The sequence below is a fragment of the Tinamus guttatus genome, unplaced genomic scaffold (assembly GCF_059628265.1).
Source record: "Tinamus guttatus ecotype Peru unplaced genomic scaffold, ASM5962826v1 Tinamus_guttatus_pri_ptg000211l, whole genome shotgun sequence".
NCBI classification, from domain to species: Eukaryota; Metazoa; Chordata; class Aves; order Tinamiformes; family Tinamidae; genus Tinamus; species Tinamus guttatus.
Window position 1 is genome coordinate 6,767,470 of NW_028288745.1, and position 23,466 is coordinate 6,790,935.

At 43.5% G+C, this 23,466-nt stretch overlaps 1 protein-coding gene across 2 annotated transcripts in view; it reads right to left on the bottom strand.

The window, feature by feature from the left end:
* Positions 1-23,466, bottom strand: part of COLGALT2 (collagen beta(1-O)galactosyltransferase 2) — a 41,183-nt gene that overhangs the window by 12,363 nt on the left and 5,354 nt on the right. Inside the window, exons 1-2 of one of the 2 annotated variants that reach the window (XM_088524433.1) lie at positions 12,113-12,131; positions 1,329-1,439 (exon numbers count right to left, since the gene is read on the bottom strand). In XM_088524433.1, the coding sequence (XP_088380559.1) occupies positions 1,329-1,342 (14 nt within the window). In that variant the 5' untranslated portion in view covers positions 1,343-1,439; positions 12,113-12,131. Of the gene's footprint in view, positions 1-1,328; positions 1,440-12,112; positions 12,132-23,466 lie in introns of those variants that run through there. The other variant, XM_010213368.2, reaches the window with a different exon arrangement.

The following is a 23,466-nucleotide window of genomic DNA, read 5'->3' on the forward strand; positions in this document are numbered from 1 at the left end:
CACTGGAGAAGAAGCAACTCTGCAGCAGTTCCTGCCAAGTGGCCACAGGCAAAACAGCACTAACAAAAACAGCAGCTTCTTCTGCGGCAGGCCAGGCCCCTCACAACGTACGCAGGGGCTGCCCCACTGGAAGGAACTGAAGCTGTTTTACCTCATCTGACCTCGTGGTAGAAAGTCCTCTGCCTTCTGTTAGGTTTTAAGACTATAAATAAGGCTTCTTTAAGCCCAGCAGAATCAACACAGCTGGGGATGTGGAGAATGAGCAGCACTTTGGATTCCCTCAGGGTTTGGGCATTATTAATAACTGTTGAGACATCCTGATATCAGCTTTTAAATCTGCAAACACTCAACACCCAATCCCAGGAGCCCAATCAGTGAGCAAAGTTATGCGCATATTTCTGTTTTCAAGATCATGTCTAAAAGCAAAATCTTCATAACACAGGATGGAAGAAAACTTGGGGACAGATCCTTACATGGGTTAAATGTTCAGGGCTTTAAAACAGTGTCCAGAGAAGTTAGCAAAGGTGCTAAGGATTTAAAAAAACTTTTTACAAAAAAATTAAAAAGACAACATTTAGAAAGTAGAATTTCGATGGAAGGATTTGAAAAACAATTCATTCCCTGTTGGTTTGCAAGACAAAACCCCACCACTGCACTAAGGACCTTGAAAGTACAAGCAAACCCAAGCAAAGCGGAAGCTGATAAACTCTTCCCAGATCAGAGAAACAGAACACAAAACATGGAAGCGCTGATCTTAAATAACAGTGATGATTAAAAAAAAGGCAAAAAACCCACCAACAAACACCATTCTTCCACTTTGAAAGCCTGCACATAGATAGGTGTCATCCTTCGTTCCTTAAGAGAGGATTCTCTTTGAACCTATCAGCATATTTCAAAGTAATGATTGTGCAAGTTGTGCGACGGGATAAGGCTGTGCTGAGTTAAATCTAGTTCTCTGGCTCAGAACTTACTGAATATTTGATGCCAGGGACACAGTTTTCATATAAACTATGGGAATGGGCTATGATTCTCTGATTCCTTGCAAATAAAGAATGACGATTTTTGTTCCCTGAAGCTTTTGATGTGATCTGTTTACCACACAAACAGAACAGCTGCAGATGCTAGACAACTTTCTGTTCTCAAGGTTTCTGTGAACTGCTTCACAGAAGTCAGAGATCCTTCTCTAGCAGCGTCCAAATGAGACAGACCCTGCAAAAACTATGTTTGAATGGCTGGATGATTAGTATGTGCCCTGGTTTGAAACAGAAAACCCCGAAGTTTGATATATGCTCTCATGAACTTCAGTCAGCCCCCACTGCAGTACTCACTGGGGATCCTCCATCGGCCTCCACTCCACATCGTGATAAAGGTTCTGCACATTCTTCAGCCACTCTCTAAGGATTGCTGTAGTGTTGTCAATATTGTGGTCAGTGGCTGCCCTGGAAAAATGACAGCGCAAAGAACCCCATTAACAGAAGATTTAGGCTTAAGGAACAAACATAATAAAAATGTATTAACTCCCTCAGGTTTTCCCATTTGCCCTAGCCTACAAGACTTCTGAAGGTACTGCAGAAGTTGTGTTCCTGATCTTCTTTGCCTTTTCCCAGCTGGCCAATGATTTGAACCCAGGAAGAACCTGCTCCTTAGAGGCACATCCAACTTCTGGCAGAACTTGGTGAAACTCCATAGAAATGCAGGTCCTCATTCAGGTGTCCAGCAGAGCCCCACTTGCCCACAAACAATCCCTCAGCTTAGGCCACGCTGCACACCACTGTCTGCTGCAGGAGCCTGATCCTGCCTTGCAGGAATCACAGCCGCTTTGCCGTGGACCTGAAGTGGACACAGGGCTTAATCCTGCTCTTAGCACCTGCATGGTGAATTTTCCATGCTGACTCATGAGTCACATCCCTTCAATTATCAGTTCACCCTGTGGAAGGAATAGGATGGAGCATCACATGGGATAGCAGTCCAGGATAAGTTAGCCACAAAGACTATATGCATACATAAGTACATTTAGAAGCACGAGGCGTTTGTTCTGTTTGATGTCCTGTTCTCAAGCCCACTGCTGATGCTGCACAGCCGGGCGCTGAGCACTCAAGCCCTGTTGCCTCACCCCATGGCCTGGGAATGTCACGTGCCAGGATGGGGGTGCTCCATGGAGACACTGCAAGGAGCTCCTGCTAATGCTAATGCAAAACACTGACTTGTGGAAGAAACCTTAATATTGAAGGACTGTGGGTGACTCATTCCGTGACATTTATCCTGCAGGCCTGCTCTCAGGAACTAGCCCGGCAGGCCAGGCATGGTCACTGAGCCCACTCCAGCTTCCAATCCTCCTGGGACCAGATTATCCAGACCCATGAAGTTCTGCTGCACAGGCCAACAACCAGTGTCCCGAGAGACGCAGAGGCTCTGACACTAAAAGCTCTGACCAAGGTTGCTGAGCTTGGCTGAAGACCCATAGTGTTCATAGCGAACAGCCTCCAGACAGAAGTGAGACACATGAATGGGAACGTGGAGAAATCTCCAAATCTACCCCTGAGGAAGCTGCTAGGAAAAAAAATGGCATTTTGGTGCCCAAGCTGCAACAGTGTTGTCATGTAGCAGGTAAATTCACACCCTGGCACAAAGGGCTGCTGTCTCCAGGACTATCCACTCAGCAGCATTTCCAGGCCCAAATTTTTCAAAGGCAATAAAGTTCGTCATGCCTTGGATGAAACCTGCCCTGTGCCTAGCGATCTGGCAAACAAAAAATTTCCAGCTGGGTTTCAAACATCAAGCCATTCTCAAGAGCAATTATGACCAGTAGTTTCAGAACAATTCACTTCTAACTATATCGAAAGAAATCAGCACTTGCTCCTATCGCAATATCTGTACCACTGGAGTCCACTTATTCCCCCAGAAAAAAAATATCAGTTATGGTGCTTGAAATATTCCTCTACGGAAAATCAGGCTAGTGCTGTCATTTTAAGTAGCAACCACTGCTAAGGAAAAATGGCAAATGAAAATAAGTGTTGAGCTGCTCCTGGCAGCAACCACTCCTTGAGCCATGAGAGGCACAACAGGCCCTGCTGTTATAAGCCATGTTTCTCACTCCTGGACAATTCGTGGAGCTTGAAAAGGCAGAGTATGACACTTAAAACTTCAGCACTGCCTCAGACAGTTGGACCAGCTGTATCCTGTTGGGTTTTAATCCAGTTTCAAGACAGCAGAGCCATCCTTGCTGCAAACCGCAGCAGCACCACTGCTGCCAGCGGGGCACTCCTGCCCAGCCCGGAACAGCGACTGTCCTTGCTCTGCGTGATGCCACCAGGCAGGAAGGTTTGAGCTGCACACACAAAACAGCCCTCACATGTACTTTGCCTGGGACAGTGACTCTGGGCCATGGGATGAGGCTGTTCACAACCCAGAAAGTATCACGTGAAAGACGCTATGCTGAAAGCATTCAGGGCTGAATTCTCTTGGGGGAAGGCCTACAGGCAGCAGCAGCAAAGCTGCACTTGACACATGCAGAGGAGCTGCTTGGTCTCCTATGGGAATATATAGGAAGAAAGTTTGGTGTGGCCAGGGACAAAAACAGTGGTCTGATTGCTTCATGCTTAAAGGATTTTCTGAGGCCAACCAATATGGGAACATATAGGATGAGTTAATTGCATCAGTATTCTCAGCTGGGTTTAGAAGATATAGAAATACAAAGGGTGAGATGTTAATAAGGGTCACCTGTGAAAGATAAAGAGCGGTGAGGATATAGAGGTCACCTGGTAAGGTTGTTGAAATACCCTGGGCTGAGAAGGGGCTCCTGGGCTGTCCTGATCCTCAGTGATCCTTACAAATGGTGCCTGAACAGGGGCTGACACAGGCAATCAGGGAAGATCATGCAGTGAAGCAAGCTCAACAGGACGAATGGGAAACAACATAAATGGTAAGGAAGCTCTGGACATGCGGGAGGAGTGTGAGCCAAGGAAGCTCTGGACACTTGGGAATATGTTGGAGTGTGAGCTGGGGAAGCTCTAGCCATGCAGGATGTGTGAGCCTCAGAAGCTTTAGTTACTGGAAAGTGGGAGCTTAGCTGTTGAGGATGATAAGAGAATCTATGACTCAGGAGCAGAAGATTTCTGACTAAGGAACAGAAAAAAGGGAATAGGATAAAGAGACCAGCTCTGTGAGAAAGAAACCAGCTGTAGGGACTGTTTATTTCAGAAAAACTAAAGGAAGCAACAGAATAGAGGAGATTCTCTTATTAGAGAACAAAAAAGGGGGGAATATGTAGGAAGAAAGGTTGGTGTGGCCAGGGATGAAAACAGTGGTCTGATTGCTTGATGCATAAAGGATTTTTCTGAGGCCAACCAATATGGGAATATATAGGATGAGTTAACTGCATCAGTATTCTGAATTCTGTTTAGAAGATAACAGGAATACAAAGGGTGAGATGTCAATAAGGGTCACCTGTGAGAGATAGAACTGTGAGGATATAGATGTCACCTGGGAAGATTGTTGAAATACCCTGGGCTGAGAAGAGGCTGCAGGGCTGTCTCTGCTCCTCAGTGATCCCTAGTGCGTCCTGCTCGAGCTCGCCTGCTGCCCCCAGGGCTCCTGCACCCCAAACTCCTCTAGGCAGCACTGTTCCCCAGCCTGTGCCTCTGCTGCAGGTGCTTCCTCCCCATGTGCAGGACTGCACAGATCTCCTGACTGAATTTCATGAGATTCTCTGTGGACAGCTCTTCTCAAAGCCAACACGCACTCCATTGATAGGGGTAGAAGATTTAAACAGCAAGATCCTTTCAAAAGGGGCAGGTTATACTGTTGACCTCTGCCTTAAGAAAAGGCAGCAGCTTCAGTTCAAGAGCTGATTAGCAATGTCTGGAATTTCCTTAAAGAAAAAAGGACCCTACAGGTAAAGAGCTTGTGTGACATAGCAAGGAAAAGAATTAAGCTCTTGCCATTCTTTTCGGGCTTCTTCAGGGCAGGAAAGCTTAATTGAAAGATTAATTGATTAAACTGTATATACCTCCTAATGGTCATACCTATTCCAACAACATGGCAGCTTTTTCTGCTCAGATTTAAACCAATTTTTGATAAAGAGATTTTTTAAAAAAAAAAAAAAAAAGGGGGGGGGGGGAAGGTGTTCATGGAGGGGTTTATGTCAGCATAACTACAACCACTTTGGTATTTACCTTGGCTCTTACCAGTCATCTTACCATAGACACAAGCCCTCACAGTCCAGGCTCAGCAGAGTACCCCATCCCAACTACCATGAATGGTGGAAAAATAAGCATAACTGCACATACCTACCATTTAAATTAAGTAACATGTGAGTAGCAATAGACTAGGAGAATGGCTTCTTTTACAGACTGCTCTTATTTTTAGCCTGATAGTGTGTCCTCAAACTGTGCTTGCAAGAAGGAGCTAATTTAGACTTTGACGATCCCCTTCTCCCATAAAAAGCAACAACAAAAAAACCCTACCACATGCCACCTTTTACTTCTTGACATCCCAACCTGCCCTTCCAAGCTATTTACAGTTTATTTGTAAATAAGGTACTAGGTCAGAGGAGAAAATATTCATCTTTACTGTCTCTACAGGAAAAGTACAGTGGGACAGAAAGAACACTGTGTCCCTCTGGCTTGTCCAAGTGTGTCTCACACTGCCACGTGCTGTGGGAAATGCTACAGCCCTTCAGTAATTTTCCTACAAAACTCAACATTTACTAGCTCTTCACTTTGACAGACTGATAGTGTGAAAGGGCTTCTCACAGTGATAAGGACTTAATGTTTGAAAACTGTATTCTCCAAATCAGAGTCAGAACTGAAGGTAGATGGTCTTCAAAAACTGGAACTAGGAGGAGTATTCTTTTCCTTTCTAGCAGTGCTTTGAAAAATAAAACTCAAGGAGGTTATTGGATTTTTCTCCACTAGTGCAAAGAAATGGAGCAGAAAGACTGGATCTCCATCATTTAAATAAATGGGTCCCAAATCACTTATTCCAATGGCAGACAAGCTAAGACACTCGGGCAGCCCTTTTTCTTCACCCTACACCAAGCACATACATGTTGGGTGAGGGCAGTCAGGAAACTACCTGATGGTTGGGGCTACACTGAGAATAGCTCAGATGAAGGGGGTGACCGCTGCTTTCCAGGGCCCCTGCTGCTTCTGGGTGAAATGAGACCAAGCTGAACATGTCCCAGGGAAACTGAGATATCCATTTCAGCTGTCTCTCTTGGTTGCTTTTCTCTTGTGGCTAGTGACTCAGGGCCTGCTGCAGGATTTAGCTCAACAGCAAGTTCTTCTGAATCAAGAGCCATAGGTTGGCCACACACCCTAAACCCACAGAGACTCATCCAAAGGCAGTGGAAAGGTCATTCCTAACTGGTTTCCACACAGACCAAAGTTGCTTACAACAATTACATGCAAGAGCAGCACAGAGTTGCCCATTGCATCATAAACAGACCTAGGAGAACCCAGACGTTTACACAGCTAAATTGAACTTAAGACTATTACTTTACACAGGGCTGGACTCATGAATTACACAAACCAACTGGGCTGATCCTTCCAAGGAGCTAGAATAAAGCATCCAATACTCCAAAATGCACAGCTGGCAAGGAGGCAGGATGAAGACTATTGTTTGCTTTAGTCATCAACAAGATAATCATTTCTTGGTCTGTGGTATATGAATTTTAACAGCCAAGTTTAAACTAAAGAGAGAGCAGATGTAGGGAAGACTGTAGGTACTCCCAGCTTTATAAAACTTGTTAAAGGCCTGCAAAGTTGTTGGATCCTGCACCAGGAGCCACTTCAGCTTTCAGTCACTTTGGGCAGCTCAGAAAGAGAATTAACCTCACCGTCAAACAGTTTATCCTGATTGATGACTGTATTTATTTCTGGTATGAGTTCAGTCTCGGCAAAAATAACTAAAAAAAATGAAATCTAGCAATGGAGTCCTCATACAGGTTAAATAGAAATTTGGGGTTAGATTTCCCAAAACAAATAGTAAATAAAGTAACAGGCGAGTCATTTCTCCCTGCTCTTTTGTTTGAATGCTGCTGGACTTAGAAAACAAATTAAAAAAGACCAAACCCACCAAACTGGCAGCTTCCACTGAGAGCCAGAAATGAATTAGCTTGACTAGGACACAGTGTAGCAGGAGGAGACTGGAAGGGAAGGTGTGGATCCTAAAGGGGTGGAGGAACCAAAAAAAGAAAAATCTGAGACAAAACACTTGTGAAACCCAGTGCGAGTCTTCCAAGGGAGAGGAGAACTGACGGGATGCAGCTGTACCACTGCAGGAGCCCAGGACAAAGCTGTTGGACCAGAGCGTGCTACCCCAAAGCGGCTGACTCCAAGTGCCTTGCATGTGTGTGGATGAAGGGAAAGTGGTGTTCAATGTCTACCACATTTCGGCAGTATATCCCGATTTCCCAAACTCCGATGTCTCATTTATCTGTGAAGACAATGAAACACTCCGTTGCTTTGCAGAAACTGGTGCTGCTCCCTGGATTGCTAGCCCTGTGGCCTGTATATCCATCCCTTAGCCCACAACATCAGACACCGCAAGTCCCACAGATCTCAGTGGGATCAGAGGATAACACGCTGTGGCACTCAGTCAAGCTGGCACTGCAGTTCAGGGGCTTTGAACAGATAAGCTTTTCCTGCTAACACTTATTTTAGCTCAATTATGTTCACTGACTTCATTAGTAAGGCTTCAATATCCAGGCCCAAATTCAGAAAACTTCCAGTATTTTAGCAACTTCCTTAAATGTTAAGTATGTGCTTATGACCTTTGCTTTTGGTTTCAATTCAGTCCCTAAGGTGTCACTACCCAGCGAAGAGGCGGTTGGCGCTCAGGGAATTATGTGGGAGTGTGGAGCAAGTACCGAGAGTGACAGTCCAGGCTGGGCAGCGGTACAGGAACAGGACCTCACAGCACAGGAATGCAGCAGGCACGTCTCTTCTCTAACTGTATCCTTCATCAGTGGATAAGGGATTTTGCTGGCAGCAGCAGCAACTTGGGAACCTTCAATGGCCTTCCAAGCGCACATCAGAGGGAGGATTCACAGAGGTATGGGACTGCATACATATGGCAAGCAACTGGGACCCTTGCCCTTCCCACATTGCCACGTGGAATCTCTCAGGCATGCTGCGCTCCCCAGCCAGCACCATGGCTGGCTGAGCACCTATAGAAAGAGCAGATTAGGCACCAAAAATCTGACCTCCCTGGGCCACTTCCTTTCAGAGTAAAGGCACTGTTGGATATAGCAGCAGGGCTTCACTGCCCAGGAGCCTCGGGCAGTGTCTAATAGCCCAGAGCCATGACAGATACCTGCAAAGAGCAGCCTCTAGCAAACACGAGGGCATCAGTGTCTCGTCAGAACTAGTTCTGCCCCCTTATGCTGTTTCTCTTCCCCGATCTTTAAAACAAAAAAGAAACATCAGCATCTGGCCTCACAAATCTTCCAAGCACACTTGGCTTCACTGGAACAATTGCCACAAAGTGCAGCAAACCTCACACACATGTGGTCAGGGCTTTTGTTGGCCTCCATAATCAATTTGCTCATCCAAGGAATTAATTGCAACAATTTCCTATTTTTTGAAGGGTTAGCTGAAAGGAAAGCTTGTTCCCACCAGCACTAATTGAGACACCAGCTAATGCAGCTGTTCAGATTAAAGCACCCAAGCCAGTGGGAAGGAAGAGGAATCTTAAGAATGGTTTTTGGTTCTAGTAACAAAAGACACTCTTTCAGGATCACACCAGCCTGAAGAGCAGTATTAGCTGAACACAACTAAGCAATAGAGTTGAGATAGGTGCGCTCAGCTCTTCCACCAAAAAGCTAAGAACATGCCCTTTCAGGCATGACATTCTTAGCATCTCTTAACTTCTAAGACATGAAATATAACTTTTTTTCCCATCATGATGCATTTTAATTCTAATCATACCCTAGAAGACTTAATTAAAGTCACCGTAACACACACAAAAGAACTAAACTGTAGAATTAAATTGCTAAAAGTGTTTTTTAGACATTTCCTAATCACTGAGTGACAGAAACGATACAAAGAAATGGGAAACTGAAACAGAATATTGTAAGTCTGATTTACTAATTGGAAGTCGTTAGAACAACAATAAGAAAAGTATTTGTTTTAAAACACATCAGGCCACTTCTGAAGCAAGCAAGCTTAGCTACTGAGAAAAAAATTGCCCCTGAAAAGAGAAAATAAAATATGTGTAGAAGGCAAGAGATGCGCAAAGTTAATAATCACTCAAAAGCAATGGAATTCAATATTTTCACATCAGCAGGAGGCCCCCTGAACTTCCGAACTCTACGCATAACCTGATGCAAGGCACACAGATTCACAGGAGATTTCTTTCATCTCCACTGAGAACCACAGTTCACTGGCCTTCTGCTATTTGAGGAAAAATGGATTTCATTCATTCTGTTCAGTAATTTATGATTTTTATCTGCATTTTCAAAATGTAAGCTTCCCCTTGAGGTAGCTATGCACAGGGAGTATCGGTAACAAAGACAAGTCACTCAAAGGGCCTGGCCTATGTTCGTTTTCAAATCAGACTTTCTCCCATGGAAGCATAGGATAGTCCCAACACAACCAAACCACGGGACCTCCACTAGCCACTGAATCGGGACTGCACGACGGAAAAGGGCAAGGGCACCCGTGCTACTGTGACGGGTCCTCAGCGCCCTCAGCTTCCTGCAGACGTGAGTACGGCGCAGACTTCCTTGAAACAGAACTGCAGTCAGTTGGGAAGGCAAGAAACACACGCAAGCAAATATGAAGGAACCAAACCAATGGTGCGGAGATGCGGTGATCAGGCAAGAGCAACTGACACCCAATCTACTTGAAGTTAGCTCTGGAGTCAAAGCACGTTTCCAGGCAGGCTGAGGAAATGCCTTGTTGTTGCTGCAGGGGGCTATCAATAGGGATGCAGCATGGAGCCCTCCAGGCCTGCTCTCCAACGTGCTGCTACCTGCCTGCGTACCCAGGTGCACTCAGACCTCAGCAGTTAACCATCCTGCGAATGTGCAGCCATTTCTGAAAACATGGCAAAAATGCCAGGAGGAATCTTCCAGCTCAGCAAGTGTGAGGGAGTTTAAGTGTTCAGTTACTCGCTTGTTCAACAGCTGGCAGAATATGACATCCGTAGATTTTGAGACAGCGGTTGCATTGCAGTGATTGGTACTAAACTTGCACTAATTAATATAGGAGCTTATGTTGCCCCAGCCTCTGGAGAAGGCTTCCCCTGCCCCCCACCAAAAAAAGGCTGCAGAGTTAGAAAAAGCTGTTGTATATACATGTCCCATAGATACATGGCCATTTCGCCAGGAGCAACAGATTGACTTTATCCACAAAGTCTTAGAAAGTTAAAGGCAGGAAGAAAATTCGGACTCGAGTCACCAGGCCAAGTGAAGGGTGCACAAGCAAACATAAAAAGTACCCTGCCAAGTCCTAGCCTGGGCTGCTTCTTAGCACTCCTGGTGCATATGGGCTGATGAACCCAAAGCGAAGTACAATGTTTCTGTTGTGACATCCTATCGAATGGCCTTTTCATAAAAGATACTGAGATAAAATGCCAAGGGCTCAGCTTCTGGCAGGAAAAACTTGGCTCTTTTGCACAACCTGTCCTTCAACAGATGAGGACCAGCCTCAGCTCCCCCGCCTGCTGGCAATGTGCACACAGGCCCTGCTTACTCCACACCTTCCAAGGCCTGTGCAAAGAATCTGTGGTACAGTGGTTAAGAAAAGTGAGTCTGGCAGAGCCCACACTAAAAATAAATCCCCTAGACTATTTGCTCTCAGAAACATGACTCTGCACTTCTCCTTTGTGAAAGGACTTACTGTTTAGCATCGAGAAGGCTGTGATAGGTGTATGCACCAGATGAACAGCTCAGGGATGCATTGGAAAATCCTAGCACGGTTGTCAAAACGCAGGAGATACCGTTGTCAAACCAAAGCCCCCTCTATCGCATTCTCACCTGGAGAATTTTGCTAAATTTAAAGGTTTAGAGTAAGACAGAGCTCCAGATCTTCCAAAAGAGAGATCTTTTGCCTGCACAGGCAAAAGCAGTTTCCAACAGCACAATTAAGAAATGTAGCACAGTAACTTCCATCCATGCTCACTCAGCAATGCTGCCACCAAGAATGGGTGACAGGGAAGATAGAAACAAACGTAAACCATCAGGAAGGCTAACTCCTTCCTAATTCCTAGAGCTCATCAATCTGAGCTCATCAGCTAGCCTACTAGCAAAACGGGCAACCGTAAGGAAAAAAAAAAAAAAAACAGGTGCTTGTAACATTTAGCACAGACATGGATGAATAAAGACAAAAATGAATTTCTTACTTGAAAGGGCGGAGGAAGTCACTTTTCACAGGAAATGCAAATCTGACCACAGCATCAAGAATAAGCAACAAATTTCAAAAATGCCACTTCTAATAAATAAATAAAACCACAGCTATGTACTGGATGCCCCTTGGCAGGAGACAATGAGGAATCAGCCCTGAAATCCACCCAACCATCTCTCTGTTTTCTTCCAAGGATATGCAAGGTGCCCACAGCAGCTGCTGCTGATCGGAGCCACATGCAGAAGGCTGAGAGCGCAGCTAAGGCGACGATCACGGCATGCAGAGCTGCCGTGGGGCAGCTGCTCCCAGAGCCGTGCCGCCTGCCATGTGGGAAGGAAATGAAAGGACTCGACGGGTGCAGGCCAGAGCAAGTTGCCTTCAAAGCAGAACACATACTCTGGCCTCATGAAACCTTATGAGAGTCATGCAGAAAAGGTAACTCAAGAAAATTAAAAATAATTCAAACCTTTGACATAGCTCTAACTAGATAAATAGTCTGCAAATGCTAAAATGGTAAATGGCTACAGAGTTTTCTTCTGTGTGGCAGGGAGGTCAGCAAGGTTAACTGCAGGAGGAGAAGGCTGGGATATCACGTTCCCTCTTTATCTGCTCTTCAGTACTGACGACTAATATGGGCAAACTTACATCTTCCATCCTACCGTACTCACCACCCAGATTTGGGAGATTTAGTCACAGCACTATCATGGACTTTATTAATCCACAACTCTAACCAGGGCACGGTTTGTTCCATTAACACTCCTTACCGTGGCACAGAACAAGCGGACGCCAAATCAGCATACTTAGTCACAGCGCTGGAACTGAAAGACTCACCTTTTCAGGGACTACCAGAGCTTCAGAAAGAGCCATTGAAAAGAAACAGAGCCAGAAATCAAGTCAGTCATTTAACTGCCTGTCATCCAGGATCACAGAATCAGCAACCAAAGTGTTAATGCACCCCCACAAAATACTTAGCAGTTTAATAGCCCAAGTAACACGCAACCTCCACAAATCCACAACATGAAGCTAACTGTATGCACATGCAATGGGCTAGACTATGAATTTCTTCATCTATGGAATTTTTTAGCAAACTAAAATATAGTGGGTTTCATTACCCTCTCATTGACACATTTCATTTGCTACAAAGTCCTTCGTGCCAAGCTGAGCTTTCCACTGTCATCAAGCTAAAGCTCATGGTCATGAGTACGTTATTGTAAAGTTATACTTGGCTGAGGCCAGCTAGGAACTTGAGACTGCAGTTTTGGCCTAACCTTTCCCAAGTAGCCACTTATACTGTAAAATAGAGGTTACTTTAACTGCCTGGCATGGAACACTGCTTCAAAATAAATGGATTATGTCATATTTGCTGACAAACAACAGAAAATGTTCTATATGCAATTAAGTAAGAGGAAAAACAAACAAACAAGCAACCCCCCCCCGCCCCCCCAGCACACCCATGCAGGAAAAAGGAATATTCAGCCTTCATGTATGAAGTAGAGGGTTTTGCTGGATGTCACTTGTAATCTTGCCTACCATATTTCACAGATGTGCAAACAGCTGGAAAGTTGACAATGCTTCATACATCAAGATTGTGCTGAATATGGAAAAAAAGACACTTTGCAAGCATGAAATGGCCAACCTACTAAGTCAAAGCCTTCTGACTTCCAGCCGGGGGCTGCCTTTACACAGTGCTCTTGCTTTGATCTCCAGGCTGTCTCTGGGAATTAGGCCGCATGAAGCTGACAGGCTCGGAGGAACGCCCAAAGGCCACTGAATCTCGTTCAGGTCCTCAAGCACAGCACCGAGACAGCATTACAGCCTCCACTTCACAGGGAAAGGAAACAAAAGCAAAGACACTAACAGATTTTTCACAAATAACAGAAGAGGAGCAAGTGTCAGGGTTGGGAATAACTTGCCAGTCTTATGTTCCCTCCTGGTAGACATGGTAGAATAGAATCTCCCTCAAAGATAAATTACGAACATGCCGTTTTTGTAGAGCTATTTAGCACATTCAGAGAGTACTTGTCAGTCTAGTGGTAAATTTATGGCCAAGGCAATCTTCAGAACAGTTTTCTCCAAGTTGCTTTTAAAAAACAGAGAAGTGAAACTTTTCTTCCTATCCAAATATTTTGCCTCTGTCACTGAAAACAGCTGTGGATTGCAAGAGATGTGGTTCTGTAATTTTTTTATAAACAGCAAAGCACTTGTACTTGAGAAACGACACATCCTCAGGATCAGGCATACTTTACACAAGTTTGCAAGAATTAAAAGTAGATGAATTCTACCCAAGAGCTCTGTCCCACCCCAGCCTCCACGATGCTCACCACAACTTTGTAGTCTTTCAAGGTCCCCAAATCCAGGCCAGATCTGTTGAGCTCACTGAGTACGTGCTGCCTTTGCTGCCCTTGCAGCTGCCCGTGGCAGGGCTCAGCCACAGCTTCAGGAGGTGGGGCATGACAGAGGGCTGAGGTTCTGGTTTATTAACTGTCTTTTGGCAGCATGGAATAACATGCAGTAAGTGAAGATTCTCTGGATTAATACTATAAAATTACACACCTCATAATTTACCAGAGCTCTGCCTAAGCAAAGCATTTCCACTTTTACATTCCAAAGACTAGCTAAATTTCTGAGTTTAAATCCCTTTCATCTGTGATCTCATATTGCACTCACACCAAGAGGAATCCACGTGGCCTCTCTCTGGAGGGAGTCGTGGGTCCACATGTGCCTGGCACATGGCTAGTGCATGGTCAATGCATGTGCCATAGCATGGATTCCTGAGTTAGACATATTTGCTCTGGGAAAGGACTGCCTTCACATTCAAAATCATAAAAAATTGTTGCTTTGTGGACAACTAAGATAACTCTAGAGGGAAGAGAAAAAAATAAAAATAAAAAAACCCTGAAATGTCAACTTCTCAGCATTTCCCTAACCTTGTAAATTGACTGCAGAGAAATGTAAGAAGTGCTGTGCATTCCTATCCCCAACTAAGGAAAAAGGATCCAAAGAAGTGACATTTAAACAAAGAAAGGATTTGGATGAGATTTGTTCCAATTACACTACAGGACCCTATTCCAACAGTTTGCTCTTTTTGTACAAGTTTCTAAGAAGCATCATTGCAGATGTGAAAATTTCAGGGAGTGCAGAGCACTGAAGACTGCATCAGCAATGTGGTAAATGCATGTGGAAAAGAATGTGAAAGCCTGATTCATTTTAACTTCTTCAGGTTAATCCTGACCACAAGTAAAGTCTGAGGATAGCTAATTTTTTCCCTTCACTGCACGGATGTAAACAGAGAAGGGAACTGGACATTTACGAAATCTCAGTAGCTGCTTCCATCCAAAACTAATGGATAAATCAAGTCAAATGAAATACGTATTTGCCTTTATTCTGCACAACATTATTTCCATCTACGCTATCTGCAATGGGAGGGATTCACAGCCCAGATATAGTCACTGCCAAGGGATCAAGTGCTGCAAGACAAGGCCTGAGCCAAAGCTTTCCAACGTCAGTGGAAAGGCTCTCAACGTATATCTGCAGCCTTTACATTTGATTGCTGTAGCAGGGCCACACTCTGAGCTAAACAGCCTTCGCATGTATCACACTACTTGTCCAGCAAGTGGAACTGGGGTTCCACTGGGTCCAAGGCAGGAATTTCAAAGCCTGGGAAAACAGATCCTACTAAGCTTTCGGCGATCTGATTCTGAACTGTGATGCTAGCGCTCCAGTGAAAAAAGGCAGATGATATGTGACAATTTGTATACATAAGATAACATAGATTTTTCTTCGCGCCCACTACATATACCACAGGCCACCAACCATTGCTTAATGCCCCAGCATCAGCTGCTCACCACTTAGAAGTCATGTCATTTTTACTCATTTTTATCTGAAACTGATAGAAGCTCTTTTTCTGAAGCAATATTTTTCAAATAAAACAGCAAGAGTTTCACTTGAGGGATTTGCTAAATAAATGTAATAAATGCAATCAGATCCTCACAGAAGAAAAAAAAAAAAAAAAGGAAAACTGTGTCTCTGTTGAAAAGTCATTTTGCTCTCCCCTAAACACGTGCTAGCTTCTCTCAGTCACTTCCGTGGAGAACTGGAAGAGCAGAAAATAAAGGCTTTCCCAAAAACCAGCTCTGCTGAGGAGGTTTTGCTTGTTTTTCAGGCTCCAAACTTACCATCAAAGGCAGATAGCTCACACCTTACAAGTCCATTTCACTATAAACTACTACTGTTAGTAATAAGCTGGGTAGGGCTTTTGTTTTAAAATACTAGATGAAGTCATTCAGATTGCTGACAGAGACTCTAACACGCTTACATCTCAGTTGTTTGGCTCCTTAACTAGTTTATTCCAAATATATGTATTATTCCATAGCAGAGTTAGCACCATTTCATAGCTCTATCTATTGTTGTTGATTGAGAAGATCTTGGAAGAAAGGCATCTTGTCAGGTCAGTAGATCTGGAAAGAAAACATCTTCCAGAGCCTTGGCCTACTTCTGGCTCAAACTGTTATAATCAGATGTTTTTAATCTGTGGTCTTTTCCAAAAGTGTATGTGCAATACCTAACTCGGCCACCCATTCTACAGCTGCAAGAGGAGCTGGTTAGTTTTGCCAGGCAGGCGATTACCAATGGCAGAGGTCATACAAATCTCCTTGCTGCTGACAACATAGCAAATTTGAAGGTGTTCAAAGCTTGTCACGGGCAGCAGGACCAGATACCATCTCAGCTAAGACAACCGAACCAACACAATTGCACTGGCTTTGCAGTTTGTTATGTCCATTAAAGAAATAACTACTTCTCTGAGCCCTGGTCTAGCTCTAAACATACTTCAGACACTTAAAACCTGTATCATATATAAAGACAGGCTGGTCCAAAAAGACAAGTGAGAACTTTCTAGTTAAAAGAATAGGAAATGTCCCTGATAGTTTCCCTCTTCTGCTGTGAAACAGAACTTCCTCCAGGCTCAGGTATTAGGCAAAAAATCCTGGCAACAGTATTATTTTGTATGAAGAAGTCAGAGGGGAGTTCTGCCAGCAGACAGTTATGAGCTCACTAGCCTGAAATAACAACTCGTTGACATGACTTTTTGTGGAAGCAGCAACTAACTTGTTTGTGCGAGGCACGAGAGACTGCGCGAGAGTGAGAAATGGATTAAACACATCATGAGCCCCCTCCACGGCTCTGCAATGACAGTTTGCATGTAAGTCCTGCTCTAAATAAGAAATTATAAACTAAGAGGAGGTTTTTAGCAGGAGCGACATTATCATATTTCAGTCGCACCCTCTGAATTCATTTCAGATTAGTGTTTTAAAAAATGAGTGTATCCAAAGCCTCCTAAACAGCCAAAGTGGGAGGAAAAAAATATTTGAAGAGGCAAAAAAAAAAGCCAAAACAATTATTATTCTCTACTGATCTATTGAAAATAATCTGAGTAGGTTCTTCCATAACCCTGAAGCCAATCATCTAGGAGATAATTCAGAGAAAACAATCCACAATTTGAATCCTGTTGAAAGAGCATGTATCATTTGGTCACAGTGTCCAGAAGCTGATTTATGTCAGTGACTCAAATAAGCTTAATAGCATAAGACTGGGAAAAATGAGCACAGTGCTCATCTACTCCTCTGCTGTTCCTCGTTTAGTTACAAGAACTAGTTGTGCTAGTGCCTCTTCCCAACAGTTACTAAGACTGCTAGCTTCATTTCAGGCCCAAGAAAATTCCAAGCCTTTTACTTTGCAAAGACATCATCAGGCACAAACCTCTACCAACATCCCGGCTTCAATCCGAAGGCACTGATAAACACAGAAATAAGCCAAATCATAGAAACCATAGAGTTCCAGACCTTAACTCAAATAAAAGTATTACCAAACACTCGATAGATGCAGTAACAGAGAAGAGGGAATGTACCCAGTTGACAACAACCCGCTTAATGCTGCTGGCCATGCAGAACCCAAGAGCAAATTCAGATCCAAATCTTAACCCTAACGACGAAGCCAAATAGACCCTAGCTGAATCTAGAGGATCAATCTCCAGCATCTGAATACAGCATACATGCTCCACCAACATAAGCCCCCAGGCTTTGCGCAAGCCAGACGCAAACAGAGCTCTCAAACCTCTTCCATGCCCAGGAAAGAAACTCTTAACATTCTCCAAGTAAGGCAAATTCTGCACAATGAAAGAGCCCATCGGGCACTGGCTCCTGCTGTTATATGTCCTTCTCCTGACCGCTTGAGCCAGCACAATCTATTGATAAAACAGGCTCATGAATATTTAGATTCCAAAACTGGCATGCTAACCCGCAAGCTAATTCAGCTGTGATACACAGAGGTCCCCTGTCTACATCAGAACAGAACATGCTACCCCCCACTGACACCAACCCTCTTGCTATCTCTTATTGCTGGTTTTTGTGGGATCTGTAATTGTTTCAAACACTAACCTCAGAGCTAACCTCAATTACAACTAGCAGACTGTTTCAAAACACAAAAAAGACACATATGGTCTGGACAAATACAGAGCTAAAAAATCTGGAAAAAAATCTGAAAAAAAAAATCTGTTTTTTATGGCATTTCAAGTCTTCTTCTAACCCCTGGAGCCAACTCTAATTTCAGTGAATTCCCACAGAGGATGACTTCCACAATAAAAGCAAAAATACATTGATCCAAAATGAAACTTCCCTCCAAACATAAACCCTTACCATAGTTAATGGCCCCAAGCTGTTAGCTCCCCAGCAAGACGAACAACCTCTGATTATGTTTAGTTTTCCAATGCTTTTTCCTGAACCTTAAACCTAACCTATCCCTAGGGTCTGATCTTAACCATAGCTGGGGATGAATCAGTACAGAAAACTAAACACAAGCCATTGGTCTCTGTGGACACCAACACCTTTCCTGCTCTTACAGCTAGTAGGAAACACAACACACAGTAACACAAACACCTTGCCCCAGCCCAACCTTAATTCTTCTCATAACTGTGCCCAGAAAACCAATATTACATTACGAAAAATACACTGGTTCTTATCAACACAAGCATTTCTCATCTAACCTCAAGCTACTTAAAAACCTGTAGTAAGTATGGCCTGACAAATCTTTCTTCTGAACACTAGCTCTAACAGCTTCTGATCACTGCAGTCAATCCAGAATCATAACAAGCACGACTCTTCAAGCCAGCCTGCCCCACATCCTAGCAGAACTGACAATCCTGAACCCAAAACTAAAACCAAAAATAATGGTTCTTTCTGGCACCAGCCCTTCTTGCAACGCCACAGGTCCCACAGAATCTGGAAATAAAGTGGGTTACTTAAGTCTCCAAACATTAGCCTTAGCCTTGATTGAAGTCAAGACCACAGAATCATATTTTGGGGTGAGTGAGGCCCACAAGTGAGACCACCACTGATACTATACTACACTATTGCTGCAACAATGCTAAACTTGAATCTTGGAGAATCCAGTAACAAACCAGGCCCACCAGTACTCCCTTTTCCAATCACTTACGTCTAGACTTAATTCTGGACAATTAAGGAAAAACAGCACAGCCATCAGCTCCTGAAGTCACCCACACTTTTTAACCATTCAATTCCCAGAAATGAGAAATAAGTCTTGCTGTCTTCTGAAACATAAACATAAGCCTTACCCCTAGCCATACACGGCCCCAAATATTTCTCATCTTTCAGTATGCTGCTTTTGTTAGCATTCTTGCTCTCCTAATATAGTGACTAGAATATGTAATTGCTATGCTTTTCATTTATGTTTAGATTTTGTTGTTGTTGTTGTCATCACTGTGGCTTCCAGTGTCAATTACACTGATATTATTTCTTTAAGGAAAAATTTCCAAAAGAAAAAAAAAATCTTATCTCTCAATACAGGTCAAGGGGCGGTAATAGCATTTAATATGTGCCCCAACACTGAAACTCCCTGAATAGCAATTCTGAAGCTCAGGATTCCAAAGGTTCACACCTAGGGCAGGAAGGGCCTTGAAGACAAAGTCCCTGGTAGACTGCAGCAGTCAGAGCACCAGACTGTGCCTTTAGCTTTCCCCTCCCAGGGCTGGGAATATTACTGCTGCAGCATTCATTTATCTTCAGCTGCACCCAGCGCTGCAGCTGGGAGACATAACAACCCTAAAACCTCACTTCCCTTTGGCAAGCTGCAAGGTGAAGAAGCCAGGACCACACTTGGTCCTCAGTCCTCATCAGGGAACACACTCAGCTAGCCATGACAGCCGAGTCAGGCTGCTGAGGCCAGTGTTCTGCACCTGCCTCCCCTCTGCAGCGCGTAGCAATTACAGCGGCGCCTCTCCAGCGACCTCTTAATCTCACTTTTTTTGGATGTAAAGACGACATAATATCAAGTTATGGGAGAATGAAGTGATAAAGGGAGAGAGAAAAGCCTTGCCAGTGAGTGAGTAACATTACAAGCAACAGCTTATATTTGATGTTCTTCTCTGCCTCCTGAACATAAACTCTATGGGAAAAAAAGGTTTCTCAGGCATTCTGGATATCTAAAGTTTGTGCTTCTTACCGTCCTCCTGCTGCAACTTGCTGCAAGTGGCTTTTGCTTATTTAATGGCAAAGCTTGTTTATCAGTCTGACTATGGAAAGTTGCTTAAGTTTACTCGGCTGAAGTCTAGTGGGAAATAACTCATGGATTCAAACCAATCAGTCAGGGAAGGAGAAAGGAGGAAATCCAAGTGTTTGTATTTGTCAGAGTTCATAATTTAGCTTTCATGTGAGTAGCAGTAAGTCCCAGAAAACGCAGCCTCTTCTTCTAACCTGCTAAGTGCTTCTAAGGGCACGAATGATTCAAAATGCTAAGGAAATACCTCAAAATACAGCCTTAAAAAATTCCACTCTCCAAAGTACAATGCAGTATCTGTTTTAAGAGCAGCTGTTGAGCAAGCAGCAAAAACAAGATTCTGATCCGCTTGCAGAGGAGATAGCAAGTGGTTATCAGCTTCAAGATGCAAGCTAACATTTTACAGTTAATTCAACGTAAGTTTTTGCCACTGGGCAAGATGCAAACCAGATTGTAGCCAGGCATAACCTTCTTCCGCAGAAGAATCAAACAGTAAAAATAAGCAAACGATTTTTTTAGAATGGAAAGAAGCCTGTGCCCTGTCTCCCTCTCTCTGTAGCATGAATTTGGATTCTTATCAGAGCCAAGGCCAGGTGCAACAGCCTCAAGATTAATTCATTTTCTGGTCCAGCCCAAGATTATTTACATTAGGAAGTGTGTTATTTCTGTTCATGTATAGGGACAATAAAAAAGATTTAGAGGTGCATTTACTTTCATATATGACAACACACGGGCATCAGGGATAACACAGATGCTGGTATCTGCAGCAATGCCAGATTTTGAAGTGTCTCTGGAAAAGAAAAATGGACAGACTTGGGCAAAAATATACTCACTTCCCAAAACAACATTCTAGCTTTTCATGCCATTTTACCTGATGTTATAGTTGTACACTAGTGACTTTATAAATCACTGATCAGAGTTAAAGCAGAAGATATACCGGCCTGCATTCCTGGTGAAGGATGTCTTATTTCCCTGCAATTGCCTGAGGGCAGTTTGGAAGAGTTGATCATTTTTTAAACAATACGCCTCTCCAGAAAACCTCATTTAAGCCCTCTGCGGTGAAACTCCTTATTCAGTATCTGACACAACATTAAACCATTTATTTAGCAGGATCTCATTTGTCTGGAACAGCATCAATATATCATGTTACAAAACATGACAACCAAACTGATTCTCAGAAGGTTTCAGTGATGGAACTCTACTGCATTCAAAAGCATGTACCAGTTTCACCGTTCAAATTGCTACATATGAGGCCCCCTGTTAACCTTCCAGGAAGAAAACTGGAGGAATTCTACAGTAATAAAATGTACCCCGATTCAAGGACACCACATTACTTGAAGTTTGGGAAAGTTAAAAAAAAAAAAAAAACACACACACATACATAGAAAATAATCATTGCACTATTAAAACCTGAATTCAGGTACTGAATGAAGTTATTTATCTGAGTAAGGGAAATCTCTGTGCATTTTCATTAGAAAAAGCTCTCTCGTTTTTCTTTACTGACAAGCTTATTAGCAGTGCCACGTGCCTCTTAGAAAGACCTGGGCATCTTGGCAGAATGCAGCCAAAAATTCATCTTGCCTTATTAATTCCTGCCTTGTTTAGTCTGAAACTTTGATGCATGTGGGCTCCATTTAGCTGTAATCCACCTTTGAAGACGAGGATGAAAACATAATTGGTGTAAGCTATACTTTATTAAAATAAAGGAAATGAAAAGCACATAAATAGGTTGAAATAACATTAGGTCTCAGACATCATCCCACAGGAAGGAAATTCCAAGTTCAGCCAGGCACAGCACCCTACACTCGTCTTGGTCCTCTCTGCCCTGTGGCCCATATGGTCTTCCAGCGAGACCCGAAGGAGCGCGCGCCCTGGCGAGGGCCAGCTCCCGGCCTTCTGCGAACCATGTGCTCCCAGGGGATCATTTTAGAGCATCCTGACCCACTACGTGAAGACATTCAGTCGCAGGGGCTTGGATAAATAATTACAATTGTTGTAATACTTCACGTAAGGCATCAAAAATGCCCTTCAATCTATGGTTTGCATGTCCTGACATGCAATAGGACAAACTGCCTTTTTGTGACCTCTGGTCCCTCAGGCCAAGGCTTCCTCTCACCATGTTTCCTTCTTCTAAGGCAGGCCCTGGATGAACCATTTGTACCCATGGATCTAGCTGTGCTCAGGTACGCGAGATCTTTTCAAGACACTGACTAACAGTGAACAGGCAGCTTTCTGAAAAAAAGGAACATGTTTACTGTAACAGTAAAGTAAGCAGAAACGAATGAAAAAAAAGGGGCAAGAAGAAACGAAGAGTACTTTTAGAACAAGGGTCTCCACACAAGCCTGCCTTTCCCAAAAAGGTCATCCTGCTAGATCTACCATCAGCTGATGCAAACTTCCAAGAAGTTTCTGCTGAAAGAAGTTATCTCAGCCCAAATACCTAGTTTTCTCACCTTTCTAGTAAAAAACTACATTGCAAGTGTTCCTCCTACATTTCAGGAATCTTGCAGGTCTGAATCAAACAAGGCCAAAGAATACCTGCCCGCTGCCTTCTGTACAAAGGACTATGCCTATCTCTCCATGCTTTTTTGTTGTTTTTTTGTTTTAAACAGAATCCTAAGAAAGTTACAGAGAATGTAGGAGCAGCATACAGGCAAAATGTCACACTTAACAGCTCCCATGCTGTGCATTAACAGCTCCTGAGTGTTTGCACAAAGCCATTTTTTCCCTTTCTGATAGCTGCTCCAGACAATCCTTTATCAATTTAACCTAATATATTTGTGCACTAACCATTCAAGTAACTAAACTGGTATAGAGTATATGAATTATTGCAGTAACTCCAAATTTGTCACTCACTCAGAGTGATCTTCTAATACATGCTAGAGCAAGTTTAGTTAGGTCACAGACCTGATTTGTTTCAAATTTGAACTTGTGTTCAAATTCTTGCTTTTTTATAAAATTAATATACTGTTTTTCTCCCTTCTATATGTCTTTAACTTTGTAGCCCTTTGTAGTACTTTTGCTAGGTAACTTGGATCCTAAATTTATCAAAGAAATTTTATCTAGAATAAAGACAGACTCAAAAAGTACTTTCACCTCCCTAAAACTTCAGCAGCAATTCTGTTTCTCAGGATCATCTTTAATGCTGTGTGTCCCCAAGAAGATGACACCAGCTTTTCAGATCTGTAGAGCAAGTGAAGTTGGGAAGGATTCAAAGACACACACAAAGCTCGGGCAGTAAGTGGCACAGCAGGAAATTAGTAAGTATTGGCAGGAACACGTAAGAAGAACGAAAGGAAAATAGAGTCAGAGAGTAAGAGGAGAAATACTTGGTGATTATAGAGTCTAGGCTGGAACTCCTCTCCAAAGATGCACTCCAACATTAACTGCTCTGCAAGATCCAGCCATTAGCATAGAGACATCCCAGTTGGAAGAGCAACACAGAAGGGAAAGGGTGTTTGCAGGTAGAAGAATGGTGGCAGGAATGCTGCAGACCTCATCTGGATCACATCTAACTGAGCCTGCCCCCAGGGCCACATGCTAAACTGAA